The 16,734-nt window shown below is 38.9% G+C and overlaps 1 protein-coding gene across 2 annotated transcripts in view; it reads right to left on the reverse strand.

The window, feature by feature from the left end:
• Nucleotides 1–16,734, reverse strand: part of MPHOSPH8 (M-phase phosphoprotein 8) — a 48,276-nt gene that overhangs the window by 26,877 nt on the left and 4,665 nt on the right. For both annotated transcript variants that reach the window (XM_027557643.1, XM_027557642.1), the window contains exon 2: nt 9,612–9,767. In XM_027557643.1, the coding sequence (XP_027413444.1) occupies nt 9,612–9,767 (156 nt within the window). The remainder of the gene's footprint in view (nt 1–9,611; nt 9,768–16,734) is intronic.

Raw genomic sequence — 16,734 nt, forward strand, 5'->3', positions numbered from 1 at the left:
GAGCTCACCCACAGGGCCTCCCACCCAGGGGTGGGCCTGGTTTAACAACAGCAATCAAGTAAGAAGACTCCAAGAGTGTGTACCGCTACTTAAAAAATTTAACGGGGAGGGAGGAGCTGTTCTTTATAGGACACAAACTAAAAAGCTTAGAAAACAGAATTAGAAGAGTTGTTATTTGCAACCACCACAGTAATAACCAATTAAAGCAAAATTATTCAAAATTATCTTAAAATCATGGGTGAGAGGTTGTTGAAGAAGTGATTCTCACAGTCTGAAAGGTTACTTATTATAAGGGTACTTACTATTTTACGGGGGGAAAGTTCCCTTTAAAAGGGAACAAAAAATGATAGACCTCACTTTATCACATAATTATAATTTAACACCAGCAATGAGATAACTGACACAGGACTCATCTATTGATGTCATGTACCTTACCGATAGAATACATGTGCCCAATGTCTATGCTTAATCTACAAATCATCTAATTTCAATTTTGAAAATACGATTTGTGATTTAACATTAATTGGCATCCATCTAATTACAATATGAAGAAGCTTCTATAAAACTACTGGCCTGGATTCTGAAAAGGAGGGGGGCTCTGAGGGGTATTAGATGAGAGGAAACCGAGAAGACAGGACAGAGGTCGGTGACGGACCCCCCCAGGACCACCAGGAAACCCACACAGTGTGGCCAGACTCCGGCTGCACCTGGGACAAAAGCGCTGCTGCCGGACGCTGCTGAGGTGTCACGCGCCCTGACACAGAAGAGGGTCTCTGCTGCGTCGAACATACACACGCAGAAACCAAGGGCAAAGCCTGCAACTCAATCAAGAAAGCAACTCACCAGAAAGCTACCCCTCTGCTTTAAGCAAGTTCTGCAGGACACCTGTCTACAGAACTACTTGCCTGTAGGAGACCTTCTCAAATTTCCCTCAATCCTGAAGAGTTGACAACTGACTTCCACCTTCTTGAAACAGTGGTGATGCCTTGTTTCCAAACAGAATACACTGTTTTTACTTAAATTTTCTGCATTGATAAAGGGGGCAAATTAAGAACTGTTATATCTTCTTGGAGAATTTAAACTTTCCTCATTATGTAATGTCTCTTTGTCAACTGTGATTTTTTTAAGTGACTCATTTTTAGTCAGTCTTTCCAAAGCATTTAATGAAGTTTTCTTTGCAAAAAAGAAAAAAAAAAGGGGGAGAAAGCAGGGTGGTGGTGGGGGGCGAAAAGGAAGAACAGACAAAGCTTTGACTGCTTCAAAAAATTTTTAAATGAATTCTAAAACTGAATTTTCCCCCCCAAAATACAGTCAATCTTATAGTCAGATTATCAGAGGAAACAGAGTTAATAAGAAAAAGTAGTCTACAAATAATAAATGCTGGAGAGGGTGTGGAGAAAAGGGAACCCTCTTACACTGTTGGTGGGAATGCAAACTAGTACAGCCACTATGGAGAACAGTGTGGAGATTCCTTAAAAAACTGGAAATAGAACTGCCTTATGATCCAGCAATTCCACTGCTGAGCATACACACAGAGGAAACCAGAAGGGAAAGAGACACGTGTACCCCAATGTTCATCGCAGCACTGTTTATAATAGCCAGGACATGGAAGCAACCTAGATGTCCCTCAGCAGATGAATGGATAAGAAAGCTGTGGTACGTATACACAATGGAGTATTACTCAGCCATTAAAAAGAATACATTTGAATCAGTTCTAATGAGGTGGATGAAACTGGAGCCTATTATACAGAGTGAAGTAAGCCAGAAGGAAAAACATCAATATAGTGTACTAATGCATGTATATGGAATTTAGAAAGATGGTAACAATAACCCGGTGTACGAGACAGCAAAAGAGACACTGATGTATAGAACAGTCTTATGGACTCTGTGGGAGAGGGAGAGAGTGGGAAGATTTGGGAGAATGACATTGAAACATGTAAAATATCATGTAAGAAACGAGATGCCAGTCCAGGTTCGATGCACAATACTGGATGCTTGGGGCTAGTGCACTGGGACGACCCAGAGGGATGGTAGGGGAGGGAGGAGGGAGGAGGGTTCAGGATGGGAAATACATGTATACCTGTGGCGGATTCATTTTGATATTTGGCAAAACTAATACAATTTGTAAAGTTTAAAAATAAAATTAAAAAAAAATAAATGTAACACAGAGACAAAATTAATGAATAAAGAGTAAATATTGTAAAAAAAAAGAAAAAGTATCCCACACACACCACCAGCTCCCCAATCTACATTTCTAGCCAAAATCTTCCTCTTCAATTCAGACCAGACCCATGTTTCCAACGGGAGACTGGCCATCTTCACCTGGACAACAAGCAAGTAACTACAGTCTCATGTGTTCAAAACTGGAGCTGTTCCCTAAATAACATCATGATGTATCTAGGTTCCCAATCCAGTAATTCGAGTTGTCTCTTGAGTCCGCTCTTCCCTCAGCCACTGACGGTTGTGCATCAATTCTGCACCTCACCACCTCAACTCAGCTCTTCCCTTTTCCCCTTCCAGAGTCAGTCAGGACCACAGCGTCTCAGAATCATCTTCCCAGTAATGAAAGTAATAAAGGCAAAGGAATGTCAGAATTACAAAATCACAAGCTGTAATGAAATAATGATTCCAGGCAATGACCATCAGTGGCTCATAAAACCTACACAGGAAATGTGAGGATTTGTCACATGGATCAGACTGAAACTCATCTCGGAGATTCTGTTAACCTCACGGGAGAGGAGTCAACTAGACAAGATGGGCATTCTGACAGGTCACAGCAAGGCTCACGACCATCTGCGCAAAATATCAATAAAAAAGCCAATAAACTCCCGTGCAATCCTGCTTCTCCATCTGCTACCAGTTCACAAAAACATGGAGGGACAGAGGAACACGTTAACAGACACCATGTGCTCAAAATCTAGAATACGGGAAACTCTACAGAAAAATAATCTGGTCTCTTCATCAAATAGACATGATGGGGAAAAATGGAGGAAGGTTACAGGAAAAAGCTGTTATAGATTAAGAGAGATGCAGAGATTATCAAGGATATATAATATCCAGACCTTTTTCGAATCCTAGTTCAATCAAGTCAACAAAGACATGCTTTGTTTGAGACAACTGAGAGAAACTGAACAGATTAGATATTAGAAGATATTAAGAAAAAAGTGTAACTTCACATTGTGAAATTATCTAGCTGATTTCAAATGAATCGCCGGGTTAGTTGCACTGGGGTGATCCAGCCCTGGAATAACTGGCCAGATTCAATGAAGTCAGGATATAAAAATTAGTTACCAACTGATAAACAGGTATTAGATGATAGAAAGGAATTAGTGTTAACTTTTAAAATAACTAAAAAGCGAATAAAATTAAAACCACACATATCACAAACCTGAGCACTTTCAGTACACTAGTAATGTCTTTTTACTTACTTGAATAGTTTCACACACACAACAAGCATATTATTTATTATACAAACTAGGGAAAATCTGAAAATGAAGGGGGGCTCTGATCATGATTACAGTAAGTCAACAGGCATACACTGGGGCTGACTCAGTCACCCTCCTCCTCTAGGTCAACACCTGATGAACAAGGTGTGATGACAAAATCACCGCACAATATACACCCTCCTCAAGGTCACTCCCTCTAGCTAATCACCTCTGGGAAGCATGAGCTCTTCGACAGTGCAACCACTGCTCAAATAACTTTTGGAAGTGCACTTTTGCACTGTTAGACCATCATCTCATGCATTTTTTTGCACACAAAAAGGAGGCGTCATTAGAAATTATTTTCTTGCATGACATTCACATTCTTATGAAGACAATTGCAAAACAGTAAGTTTAAAAATATTTTGGTTCATGGCACTACTGGAATAAATGTTTACTTCACAAAATATACACTTTTAAAAATAAAGCTTATTTGGGTGTGCAAATTCTCATTTGTTTTATATTAAAACGAATTAGCCAGTATTACTTTATAGCCAGTATTTCAAGAAGCTAAAAAAACTAGCCTCAGAAAATTTTTAAAATAAAGGCAAAACTATCTCTTAGCTGAGGAGTAGGGACACAGGTTAATTATTAAAATACACATCTGTTTGCTGGCTGGAATATGTACTGATAAAAAATTATTTTAAAAGAAAGGCAGAAGGCAAGTATATGGAACTATTCTTAAAAGTAAGATCACACATGGACAACTTGTAAGGCTTCTCAAGAACAAAAGATAGATATGATCTATTCTCATAAAACTACGACCATTTAAGAGTCTGGCCCATATAAGACACTTGGTATTTACTTAAAAAAAAAAAAAAAAAATGCTACCCCTAAAAAAGAAAACCAGGAAGGTAAAAGCAGTAAAATGTTGCTGGGATGGTCCAGCAGAGGTTATTCTTTGTCATGTAACATCATCATCAGAGCTCTCAAGGAAACCAGCCAGTGCCTAGCTGTGGATTTTTAGTTGACTAAAACTGAAGGTCTAGACTGTATCACACAAATCAACATTAAACAATACTTCATTGCTTTTTAAAAAAAATCTCAAACTGCCGGATGGTCAGCAAAAGATAAAGGTATCCAAATGCTAAAAAAAAGTATTTTAATGAACAAATACCATTTCTGCATGATGTATATTTTCTGGTGAATAGAATCAACAATCACTTTTTGGTAGAAACCATTTCTGTTTATGTGATGCTGACTGAGTCCTGAACAAGTAGGGTTCCCAGAATTGGTAACATTTTTCCATAAGACAAAGATTTTGGTGATAGGCAAATATCGTTTTTTACAGGCGGCACATGTCTGTTTCTTACATGAACAGTGATGACGAGATGAATGAAGCATTTTCTCCTACTCTCTACTTCTACACCTAGAGTGAAAGAATCACAAGAACTTATGAACAGCAAAACTATTTTGCTAAAGTGGGAAAAGGTTAATGAGTAGTTGCATTTTTGCCATAGGCTTGTCTACTGACACCATTAGGTTAATAATTAGGTTGAAAGTCATAGGAATATAAATACTGGAATACTGTATAAATATGGGCTTCCCTAGTGGCTCAGACGGTAAAGAATCTGCCCATAATCTGGGACCTATGTTCGATCCCTGAGTCAAGAAGATCCCCTAGAGAAGGGAAAGGCTACCCACTCCAGTATTCTTGCCTGGAGAATCCCATGATGGACAGAGGAGCCTGGAGGGCTAAAGTCCATGAGGTCGCAAAGAGTCAGACACAACTGAGTGACTAACACATTCATTTTCACACACTGTTATATTTAAAATGGGTAACCAACAAGGTCCTACTGTGTACCCCAGGGGACCTCTGCTCAATGTTAATATGGCAGCCTGGATAGGAGGGGAGTTTGGGAGAGAATGGATACATGTATATGCATGGCTGAGTTGCTCAGTTATGCACCTGAAACAATCACAATGTTGTTAATCAGCTATACCCCCATATAAAATAAAAAATAATAATAAAGAGAAATAGAGATTTCAGTCTTATAAAGATTCAAAACATTATTAGTGCCTGAAATTTTAAGTTATTTATAAAATAGTAAGGACAACTTAGAAAAAGACACTTTCTAGTTGAAAAGTATCTCCCATTAGGACAAGGATTTTTAAGCTTAAGAAGCAGCCTCAAACCCAGCAGTCTATCAGGAGTCGTTCTCATCTAGACTCCTGTGCAAGCTGGGTTGAAGCAGAGCCCTGGTGATGTGATGGGACAACAAAGCCAGTGTTCTATGAGTCAAGACTTTCTGAGAAAAGTTTCAGCAAACTTATCTCACTAATCAGGGAGTAAAGTTAAAGATAAATTTAAGAAAACTCAATCAAAATGTCTAACTTTTGAGAGCTGCTGCTGCTGCTGCTGCTGCTAAGTCACTTCAGTCGTGTCTGACTCTGTGTGACCCCATAGATGGTAGCCCACCAGGCTCCACCGTCCCTGGGATTCTCCAGGCAAGAACACTGGAGTGGGTTGCCATTTCCTTCTCCAATGCATGAAAGTGAAAAGTGAAAGTGAAGTTGCTCAGTTGTGTCTGACTCTTATCGACCCCACAGACTGTAGCCCACCAGGCTCCTCCGTCCAGAGGATTTTCCAGGCGAGAGGACTGGAATGGGGTGCCATTGCCTATGAACCAATCACCTAGTACGATGGGTGGATTTGTATGTATGTATTTTTAATGAAAGAAATAGGGAAGGAGAGAGTAGGCACCCATTCTAGAAAAGTGAAGTATGACTATAGCAAAACACTTAAGGAAAAAAGGCTCTAATCTGAACTCATAAAGTATTTCCTTTACAAAAATTTAAAAAGCACTAAAGAATTTCCTTAGTAATTTAAAAACTATTTATTAAAGACCCTGCCACTACACCATACATTTTAAAAACTGGTAATTCCACTCTTCTAAATCAATTTTAAACTACAGCCTAAACCAAAAGAAAGCCTACCATAGTGTCTGGCTCCATCAGTACTAACTGGTGAACTGAGCCTAGTTACTTAGCTCATTTGAGCCTCAGTTTTCCAGTCTAGTCCATAAAAGTGCTGGCCGGGTATCTGGTACATACAGAGTACAAGCACTAGCCAGGCAGAGGTGCCTCTATCACTACAATTATTATTAACAACCATTACACACAGTCAAGTCCTAATATTGCTTTTGTCATTTAAAAGATACTAAGTATGTAGTAAAATTCAAACTGTAGGGAAAGAAGGGATCAATATTCAGTCCTTAAAATAAAAACTTCAATAAGAAATTTTGTTGTGAGTGATTTTCACTGTATATTAATAGTTCTAAGTTCAAGAACATTTGTCAGTCTAAAAAATGAAAATTATTTCTAATAAAAAAGAAAACTAAAAGCAAAAAGAAGAAACTGCACAAGAGTAGGTTTGATTTATAAATAAAAGTTATAAATGAAACTTATAGTAAAACAGGAAATTCTCAGAAGATTCATAAATAAAGTCAATTCAATAATGTGTGGAATACAAGAATCAAAGATAAAACAACGGATAAACCCCTAGAAGGAAACTCTTGAGCCAATTTGTGCATTAATTTTAACATTATCCCACTTTCAACCACCATCAAGTCTTTTTACAAACTGCTGATGAAGGAAGTTTAACTCATCTGAGTTCCTTTGAATCCGTTACCCTTCCTTAGCATCAACAAGAGCTCCTAAAAAACAATAAAGTGGCTAAAAACTGAATCAGACTTGTGAATAATCTGAAATAGATTAAAAGTATAGCTTTTAAGTTATAGATTAAAAACTATAGCTTTATAAAGTGATCTAAGAATTGTTTTAATTAGCAGACAAGTCAGACTTAGAAATATGTTACTAAAGGTGATTAGTTTTACTAATCACTATTTCACACCAAATAGCTGTGAAAAGAAGAGAAGCAAAAAGCAAAGGAGAAAAGGAAAGATATACCCATTTGAATTCAGAGTTCCAAAGAATAGCAAGTAGAGATAAGAAAGCCTTCTTCAGTGATCAGTGCAAAGGAAAAGAGGAGAACAATAGAATGGGAAAGACTAGCAATCTCTTCAAGAAAATTAGAGATACCAAGGGAACATTTCATGCAAAGATGGGCTCAATAAAGGACAGAAATGGTATGGACCTAACAGAAGCAGACGATATTAAGAAGAGGTAGCAAGAATACACAGAAGAACTGTACAAAAAAGATCTTCACGACCCAGATAATCACGATGATGTGTTATCACTCATCTAGACTCAGACATCCTGGAATGTGAAGTCAAGTGGGTCTTAGAAAGCATCACTACGAACAAAGCTAGTGGAGGTGATGGAATTCCAGTTGAGCTATTTCAAATCCTAAAAGACGATTTTAAAGTACTTCACTCAATATTTCAGCAAATTTGGAAAACTCAGCAGTGGCCACAGGACTGGAAAAGGTCAGTTTTCATTCCGATCCCTAAGAAAGACAATGCCAAAGAATGCTCAAACTACCGCATACTTGCACTCATCTCACATGCTAATAAAGTAATGCTCAAAATTCTCCAAGCCAGGTTTCTCCAATACGTGAACTGTGACCTTCCAGATGTTTAAGCTGGTTTTAGAAAAGGCAGAGGAACCAGAGATCAAATTGCCAACGTCTGCTGGATCATTGAAAAAGCAAGAGAGTTCCAGAAAAACATCCATTTCTGCTTTATTGACTATGCCAAAGCCTTTGACTGTGTGGATCACAATAAACTGTGTAAAATTCTGAAAGAGATGGGAATACCAGACCACCTGACCTGCCTCTTGAGAAATCTGTATGCAGGTCAGGAAGCACCAGTTAGAACTGGACATGGAACATCAGACTGGTTCCAAATAGGAAAAGGAGTATGTCAAGGCTGTATATTGTCACCTTACTTATTTAACTTATATGCAGAGTACATCATGAGAAATGCTGGGCTGGAGGAAGCACAAGCTGGAATCAAGATTGCCAGGAGAAATATCAATAACCTCAGATATGCAGATGACACCACCCTTATGGCAGAAAGTGAAGAACTGAAGAGCCTCTTGATGAAAGTGAAAATGGAGAGTGAAAAAGTTGGCTTAAAGCTCAACATTCAGAAAACGAAGATCATGGTATCCGGTCCCATCACTTCATGGTAAACAGATGGAGAAACAGTGGAAACAGTGTCAGACTTTATTTTTCTGGGCTCCAAAATCATTGCAGATGGTGACTGCAGCCATGAAATAAAAAGACGCTTACTCCTTGGAAAAAAAGTTATGACCCATCTAGACAGCGTATTAAAAAGCAAGAGACATTACTTTGCCAACAATGGTCCATGTAGTCAAGGCTATGGTTTTTCCAGTGGTCATGTATGGATGTGAGAGTTGGACTATAAAGAAAGCTGAGTGCCAAAGAATTGATGCTTTTGAACTATGGTGTTGGAGAAGACTCTGAGAGTCCCTTGGACTGCGTGGAGATCAAACCAGTCCATCCTAAAGGAAATTAGTCCTGAATGTTCACTGGAAGGACTGATGTTGAAGCTGAAATTTCAATACTTTGGCCACCTGATGCAAAGAGCTGACTCATTTGAAAAGACCCTGATGCTGGGAAAGATCGAAGGTGAGAGGAGAAGGGGACGACAGAGGATAAGATGGTTGGATGGCATCACCGACTCAATGGACATGAGTCTGCGTAAACTCTGGGAGTTGGTGATGGACAAGGATGCCTGGTGTGCTGCAGTTCATGAGGTTGCAAAGAGTTGGACGTGAGTGAGCAACTGAACTGAATTGAAAGCTGATTAAATATAAAAGTGTGTGTTGTATCTGCAGTAGTAACGTGAATAGCACAAAAGGTATTCCTCAGGTATACAAAAACAGAATGTTCACATCATGGACAAACAAACAAAATTCCCCACGTCTCTTTTCTCCCCACTTTCTTCTTACTTGTAACTTAATCAACATGTCCAAACTATAGCTGTTTGTCACCTGCAATCACAGGCTGGCTACAGAAAGAACAGTTTGGCAAAAATCAATGAAAGCATTCTATGAGAATCAATTGGCTATACAGAGCTTACAATAAACATGCTGTATATTTCATTTTTCCTTGTAAATTCCATACTGTACATTTTGTATACCATTATATTTATAGTAAACTTATTATATTAAAAAAAACCACTAAGAGATAAAATATAATACCTGGATATCTTTCTTCACTGATTTAGCTTTGTTATCTGCAATTTTCTTCCTAAATTCAAGAAGAACTTCCTTACAGTCCTCAAGGTGAATCTCAGGCTCCCAGGTATCATCATCTGCTGTGTATCCTTTCCATCGAACCTTATAAAGGACCTTACCCTGTAACATAAATTAAAAACAGGCAAATAAAAGGTATTAGACTTGATTATAGTTCCAAAGCCATACGGTTGCTGAGAACAAATGAATCAACTTAGAATGGAGATTAAAATCATGATAAAGAAGGTTCATCTAAAAAAAATTCATCTCCTGAGATCATTTGTGAATTCCTTAAAACACGTAATGAAATTCTACCCAATCCAAGTCCAGCTAAAGTTTCTCCTCTGAGGGCAACTGTTTACCACAGTGGAATAATAAGACATCAGTCACATTTTAACTTCTGTCCCCTCCTAACATGAACTGGCCTAAAAGCATCTCTTAAAATGTTCTAAGACAGAAACCAGTGATTCCAAGTTTCTGGGGAGGAGAGCGGAAGGAGAGTTCATCTTCAATCTGTTTTATATATGGTATTTTTCACTTAATAAGTAATTTTTAAATTAAAAAAAATAAAATTTTAAGTAACAACAACAATAAAATGTGTGTGTGGGGGGAGTTCTTCTCCTGAAGCAAGTGGCCTTAAAAAAAAGTATCCCTTGTGGTCCAGTGGTGAAGTCTCAGCACTCCCAATGCAGGGGGCCCAGGTTCAATCTCTGGTCAGGGAACTATATCCCACTTGTTCCAACTAAAGACCCCAGGTGGTGCAACGAAGACCTGGCACGGCCTAATAAGTAAATAAACAAATATGAAAAAAAAAAAAGTATCACACCAAAGGCAAAAACAACAGAAGCAAAAAAGTCACACTACATCAAACTAGAAAGCTTCTAATAGCAAAGCAAGTCATCAACAAAATGAAAAGGCAACCGCCTGAATGGGAAGATACCTGCAAGTCGTGTATCTGATAAAGAGTCAAATTCAAAACATATAAAGAACTGAGAACTTCCAGTGGTTAAGACGCCAGGCTTCCAATGCAGGGCTGTGGATTCGATCCCTGATCAGGGAACTAAGATCCTGCGTGCCACGTGGCCAAAAAAACAAAAGAGAGAACCGATACAACTACACAGTAAAAAAAAAAAAAAACCAATCGGATTAAGAAATAGGCAACTGCGCTTCCCTTCAGTGGTGAAGAATCTGCCTGCCAATGCAGGAGACACAGGTTTGATCCCCGATTCAGGAAGATCCCACATACCAAGGAGCAACTAACCCCGTGCACCACAACTACTGAGCCTGTGCTCTAGAGCCAGGGAGCCACACAAGATAAGCTACTGCAATATAACTAAAGTAGCCCCCCTCACCACCACTAGAAAAAAGCTTGTGCAGCAATGAAGACCTAGCACAACCAAAATAAATGTAAAAAACCCGAGATATTACCTCACACCTACTAGGTCAAACAAACAAAACCACAGAAAATAACAAGTGTTGGTGAGGATGTAGAGAAATGAGAACCTTCTCACACTGACGGTGGGTATGTAAAATGATACAACTGCTATGGAAAACAGTTCAGCAATTCCTCAAAAAGTTAAAGAGAATTACCTCATAATCCAGCAATTCCACTATGAGGCATATATCCCAAAGAACTGAAAACAGAGACATATTTGAACACACATTTCAGAGCAGCATTATTCACGATAGCTATAGTGGAAAACAACCCAATCAGTCAATCAATAGATGAATGTATAATCAAAACGTGGTATTCAGTCTTAAAAGGGGAGGAAATTCTGACACATGCTATGACATGGATGAACCTTACAAACATGCTAGGTGAAATAAGCCAGGCACAGGAGGAAAATATTTATGATTCTATTTACATGAAGCACCTACAACATGGAAACTCACTGAGACAGAAAGGAGACAGGGGCTGAGAGAGAGAGAAAAGGGAATCAGTGTTTAATGGGGACAGAATTTCACTTTGGGAAGATGGAAAAGTTCCGGAGCTGGACAGAGGTGCTGCTGCACATCAATGTGGATGTACTTAATTACCCCTCAACTGTACACTGAAGAGTGGTTACAGTGGAAAATTCAAGATACACATATAGAATGCATATGTATGTGTTAGTCGCTCAGTTATGTCCAACTTTTTGTGACCCCATGGACCGTAGTCCACCAGGCTCCTTTATCCATGAGATTTCCCAGACAAGAATACTGGAGTGGATTGCTATATCCCTTCTCCAGGGGATTTTCCCGACCCAGGGATCAAACTCAAGTCTCCTTCATTGCAGGGAGATTCTTTATCATCTGAGCCACCAGGGAAGCCCATATACATAAACTACAACAAAAACATTTTAAAGTTCCTTGTTGTGTCTTTTGTCCATTTTTCTTGTTCATTTATAAGAATTTTTCTTTTTAAAACCTTTGTTTTTGGTCATGGCACGCATCTTGCAGGATCTTAGCTCCCCGACCAAGGATCAAACCTGGGCCACAGCAGGCACAGAGTCCTAACCACCAGACTACTAGAGAGGTCCCTTTCTTTTTAATACTTGATGACTATTAAGTCTTTGTCATATATATTCCAAATTCTTGCTTTTCTAGATTTCTGATTTTTTTTTCTCCTTAATGCCCAACTTCACTGAGAAGCAAGAACGCCCTCAATTCAATAGTTCCCGCACAATCTGCAGAGCACCATTCTGGCTCTGCTTTTAACACTGTCTGATTTTATTCACACAGCCACCAAGGCCACAAGCTTTCCAAGCTGAGTGCCCTCCCAGGTCAGCCCCCAGTCATGCCCACACTGCTTTCCAGACACTCTGCTACCTGTAGGAAGACTCAGTATCAGCCTTTAAAAGGGTGAGAAAGTGAAAGATGATGGGAAAAGTATATAGCCTCTTAACTTTGAACAATAATCCTGAAAATCTTTATAATTTTAAAATAATAATTAAGAGCCTACGTAGGAACTTCCCGGTGGTCCAGTGGTTAAGACTCTCTGGTTCCACTACAGGGTGAGCAGGCTCTCTTAGTACCTGGTCAGGGAACTAAGATCCCGCTGCTGCTAAGTTACTTCAGTGGTGTCCGACTCTGTGCGACCCCATAGACAGCAGCCCACCAGGCTCCCCCATCCCTGGGATTCTCCAGGCAAAAATCCTGGAGTGGGTTGCCATTTTCTTTTCCAATGCACGAAAGTGAAAAGTCAAAGTGAAGTCGCTCAGTTGTGTCCGACTCTTAGCGACCTCATGGACTGTAGCCTACCAGGCTCCTCCATCCATGGGATTTTTCAGGCAAGAGTACTGGAGTGGGGTAAGATCTCGTAAAGTGGCCAAAAAAAAGAAAAAGTCTGTCAGTTTAATGGTTCAGTTATGCAGCTGTGGGGGCGGGGGCAGGGGAGGAGTGATTATACCAACTAAAAATGTATGCACATTTTTTTTAGCAAAAGTGTGGAAAAAGAGAATTAGTATACAACATTGTAAGAGCTTCTATGAAGGTGTAGTTAAAACCAGATACACCAAGGTGAGACAGCATGGTTGCATGATGCTGAACTCCACTGTACCAATGGAGGCAAAGGAAAAAAACCTTAGTCAATAGTGTGCTGTACTGCCTTCAAGCAGCAGTATTCTTGGTCTTGGTAGGAGTATCACACGAGAAGTTACACTGTTACAGCAGAGTGGAAAAACCCCTTAATGTACCAACAATAGGGCATGGAAACAAATGATCCTTGCTTTGGGGCCACCTGATTTTTGTGTGGATAAAAATAATGCTAAATTTATTACTCAAGGGAGCTTTAAAAAAAAACACCATTTACTTTCATATGAGCAGAAAAAAAAGGTATATAGAGGGAAAAAAACAAAGCCAATATTAACAACTGGGGGATATGAGTGAAGGCATGTGGGAGATTCTACACAATTCTTGCAGCTTTTCTGATTTAAGGAAAAAAAAAAACAAACTAGTAAAGTTTTATTTCAACAATGAACATAGATATAAATTTAATATTAGTTATCAATTAAGTTTGATCTAGTCAATGACAATGAAGAATATTAATAATCATTTTTGAGTATAAGGCGTACATTCTCAATTTTAGCTCCAGACTTGACTGATAAATAACAGCCTTTATTTCAGCAGTTTTGCTTCATTCATTCATTCAACAGATGTTTACTGAGGGTCACTATGTGTACAGCAGTATACAAAAGAAATGAAATCGTTGAATTATACTTCTTTTTTTAATAGGAATAATGTCAACCCATATATTGCCCAAGACTTTGCTGTATACTAAAAAATTTCATGACAGTCCTGGGATCTATAAACTTATCTTCAAAACTACCATAATCTCTATTTTCTTGGTAGCTGAGCTTAACCCATGAGCCAAACTATAAGGAAGGAGATGGTCCTCCTATCCTCTTAAGATTCTATATACTAGATAATTAGTTAAAAAAAAAAAAATCTCAAGGCCAGTGAGTCTGAGTGTATTATGAACATGAAATTAAAAAAAAAAAAGCACAACTGTAATTAGGCACTTTAATGGACTTCAAGTATATTAATAATAAAAGCAAGAACTTCCCTGGAGGTTCAATGGTTAAGACTGCACTTCTCATGTGGTGTTGGGGGATCAATCCCTGGTCAGGATGCCTTGTTTCAAGGCAATAAATAAATAAAAGAAGTAAAAATAGCGAATATATTCTAAAATGGTGAGGCAAAAAATGAGTAATAAAAGAAGTAAAAATATCTGGTATCTTTTAGTACTGCTTTAAACACATCACAAAAAATGACAGTTATACTAATCAATAATATGAAGAATATGAAGTATGAACTGACTCATCTGAAAAGACCCTGATGCTGGGAAAGACTGAAGGCGGGAGGAGAAAGGGATGATAGAGGATGAGATGCTTGGATGGCATCATCAACTCAATGGACAAGAGTCTGAGTAGACTTGGGGAGTTGGTGATGGACAGGGTAGCCCGGTGGACTGCAGTCCATGGGGTTGCAAAGAGCTGGACACGACCAAGCGACTGAACTGAAACTGAATGAGACAGAGAATAGCCTCCTGCATTCAAATTATTCTCACATTACTTCCCCATTCTCCCACAGTTTCAAGTTCTTAACTAATGGTTCATTTGCTTGCTGGCAGATGTATTATAGGTTTCAAGTAACCGAATTGGGCCCTGGTGGATCAAATGATAAACAATTAGCCTACAATGCAGGAGACCTGGGTTCAATCCCTGGGTAGGGAAGATCGCCTGGAGAAGGGAATGGCGACCCAGTCCAGTATTTTTGCCTGGAGAATCCCATGGACAGAGGAGTCTGGCAGGCTGCAGTCCATGGGGTCACAGAGTTGGACACCACTGAGTGACTGAGTTGAACGGTTTCAAGACAATTAATCAGGCAAATATTCAATGTAAAACAACATAAGAACTTACGTCAGTTAAAGTAAAAAATCCTTTTAAAGCGCATGAAACATTTATGAATACTCAAATGTTTGGAAATTAAGCAATGTATTTGTACACAATTTATGGAAATTGGAAAATAATGTTATCTGAATGAAAACAAACATAATTTATGAACTGCAACTAAAGTAAGATGAGAACATAATTTAACATAACATAAAGGTATGTTATTTGAAAAAAGAAAGGCTAAGAACAGTGAGCTATGCAAAGGAAACTATAAATAAGGTGAAAAGACAACCCTCAGAATGGGAGAAAATAATAGCAAATGAAACAACTGACAGAGTTAGATTAATTTCCAAAATATACAGGCAGCTCATACAACTCAATACCAGAAAAACAAACAACCCAATCAAAAAGCGCAAAAGACCTAAACAGACATTTCTCCTAAGAAGACATACAGATGGCTAATAAACACAAGAAGAGATGCTCAAAACCACTCATTATTAGAGAAATGCAAAGCAAAACTACAATGAAATATCACCTCATGCCAGACAGAATGGCCATAATCAAAAAATCCACAAATAACAAGTGCTGGAGAGGGTATCAAGAAAAGGGAACCACTACACCCGATGGCACCCCACTCCAGTACTCTTGCCTGGAAAATCCCATGGAAGGAGGAGCCTGGTAGGCTGCAGTCCATGGGGTCGAGAAGAGTCAGACACGACTGAGTGACTTCACTTTCACTTTTCACTTTCATGCATTAGAGAAGGAAATGGCAACCCACTCCAGTGTTCTTGCCTGGAGAATCCCAGGGATGGGGGAGCCTGGTGGGCTGCCGTCTATGGGGTCGCACAGAGTTGGACACGACTGAAGCCCCTTAGCAGCAGCAGCAGCACACTGCTAGTGGGAACATAAATTGATACAGCCACTGTGGAAGACAGTATTGAGATTCCTTTAAAAACTAGGAATAAAACTACCATACAACAGTCCTGCTACTGGGCATATACCCTGAAGAAACCAATACTGAAAAAGACACATGTACCCCAATGTTCACCACAGCACTATTTACAATAGCCAAGACATGGAAGCAACCTAGATGTCCATCAACAGATGAACTGATAAAGAAGCTGTGGTACGTATATACAATCACATCAGCCATGAAAAGGAACGCTTTTGAGTCAGTTCTAATGAGGTGGATGAACCTAGAACCTAATATATAGAGTGAAGTAAGTCAGAAAGAAAAAAACAAGTATCTTATATTAATGCATATATATGGGATCTAGAAGGAAGATACTCACAAATCTGTTTGCAGAGCAGCAGTGGAGACACAGACATAGAGAACAGACTTATGGACAAGGGCGAGTGAGATGAATGGAGAGAGCAGCATGAATGCATACGCACCAACATACGTAAATAGACAAGCAATGGGAGTTTGCTATATGACTCAGGGAACTCATACTGGGGCTCTGTAATAACCTAGAGAGGTGGGATGGGAGGGAGGTGGGAGGGAGATAAGAGGGGAGGAGACATATGTACATCTATGGTTAATTCATGTTGATGTATGACAAATCAAACAAATACTGTAAAACAATCATCAATTAAAAATAAATATTTTTTTAAAAAGCTGTGCACCCATCTCAAGATGTTAGAAAAAGACCAACAAATAAAGAAAATCATAAAGAAAAAGCAGAAATAAATGAAATAATTAAGAACTATATAATCTA

Source organism: Bos indicus x Bos taurus, chromosome 12 (genome assembly GCF_003369695.1).
Source record: "Bos indicus x Bos taurus breed Angus x Brahman F1 hybrid chromosome 12, Bos_hybrid_MaternalHap_v2.0, whole genome shotgun sequence".
In the NCBI taxonomy this organism is placed as follows: domain Eukaryota; kingdom Metazoa; phylum Chordata; class Mammalia; order Artiodactyla; family Bovidae; genus Bos; species Bos indicus x Bos taurus.